The following is a 1,339-nucleotide window of genomic DNA, read 5'->3' as shown; positions in this document are numbered from 1 at the left end:
AGGAAAAAAAAAAAAAAAAGGAAGGAGAAAAGATGGAGAAGAGAGGAATGGAGGCGGGCAAATGACTCTGCCTAACTGCTGTATGTAATGGCTGTATTGTCTTGTATTGTTCATGTGATCTAGCACTAATCCATACTTAGTATGGCTGTACTCTGGATATTGCTAGCCTTTCTTATATAGAATTATGCGCCTCCAGTATACAGAGTAGCATTATCTAACGAGCACTATACTAGACTTATTGTACTCTAACTGTATCTCCCCAGACAAAGCCGTGAAGTAGGTAATACATACATATTATTACCGCCCGTCTCCCCGCAGATCATGCCATCATCGGGTCCACTGCCGTTATTGAGCCGTTTAGCCACAGCGGCTTACATCGTAGTACTCCGTAAAAGCGCGATTTGACATGGTAAGCACGAAAAGATGAAGATGAGGTATGATAAGGAGACTGGTGTAACGAGATTGAGGTTAAAATGCATTGATGACGCCTCGAGTCTATCCTGAGCGGGGCCGAATGGCAGTGCATTAGTGTGGCTCTTTGTGGCTAGTGTACTCGCCTGAGGCAAGTATATATCTTGGCGCGATTATCTGGAACGATGACGTCGAGACTACACCATGTCCACTCTCTACAACCAAACATACCCAAGCGTTATGCCATCCCAACGTCAATCGAGTGGTATGCTCCCTTAGATCTTGTTACATCCCCCGCATATGGCGTCATGAAAGTCACCGAACCGGGATTGATTCTGGAGGGTTGCGCGTTGAGATGGACATGGGGGAATACGGAGATTGGGTTATATAAACCCAATTGATACTCGGGATTCAAAAGAAGAAAAACCATTAGATTATTCCAATCAACAAAGCTTTCATCATTGAAAGGATTTATTTTACATTTCTATTGTTGACATTCGCTATTCGTCATGGACAACATTGTACACAAGGTCAAGGACGCCGTTACTGGCCACGGCTCTTCTTCCAAGGGAAGCAGTGGCCAGTATGACTCTGCTAAGCAGGGTTCTAACTATGGCTCCAATGATGGTGAGGATTTGAGATCCGAATTCCCTTTGGGTTAGTTCCTGATTTGCTGACACTGCATAGCGTACCACGGTGGATCTTTCAATAACAACGCTAGCTCCTACGACTCCTCCAACCTTGGCAATAAGGGCAGTGACTTGAGTATGTGAATCATTCAAACATCTCACAAGGTGTCAGAGCTGACTATAGCAGAAAACCAAGGCGGAAACTACGGAAAGGACACTGGCAGCTACGGAAAAGACACTGGCAGCTACGGAAAGGACACTGGCAGCTACGGAAAGGACACTGGCAGCTACGGAAAGGA

The 1,339-nt window shown here is 45.4% G+C and overlaps 1 protein-coding gene across 1 annotated transcript in view; it reads left to right on the top strand.

Moving 5' to 3' along the window:
* Window positions 1-723: 723 nt before the first annotated feature.
* Window positions 724-1,339, top strand: part of dprA (putative cell surface protein) — a 1,948-nt gene continuing 1,332 nt past the window's right edge. Inside the window, exons 1-3 of the mRNA XM_040778159.1 lie at window positions 724-1,038; window positions 1,099-1,176; window positions 1,228-1,273. Coding sequence (XP_040641821.1) covers window positions 921-1,038; window positions 1,099-1,176; window positions 1,228-1,273 — 242 coding nt within the window. The 5' untranslated portion in view covers window positions 724-920. The remainder of the gene's footprint in view (window positions 1,039-1,098; window positions 1,177-1,227; window positions 1,274-1,339) is intronic.

Source organism: Aspergillus ruber, assembly GCF_000600275.1.
Source record: "Aspergillus ruber CBS 135680 unplaced genomic scaffold scaffold00004, whole genome shotgun sequence".
Classification (NCBI taxonomy): Eukaryota; Fungi; Ascomycota; class Eurotiomycetes; order Eurotiales; family Aspergillaceae; genus Aspergillus; species Aspergillus ruber.
The sequence above is the reverse complement of the archived record's forward strand: the minus strand, read 5'-3'. Positions and strand labels throughout refer to the sequence as shown.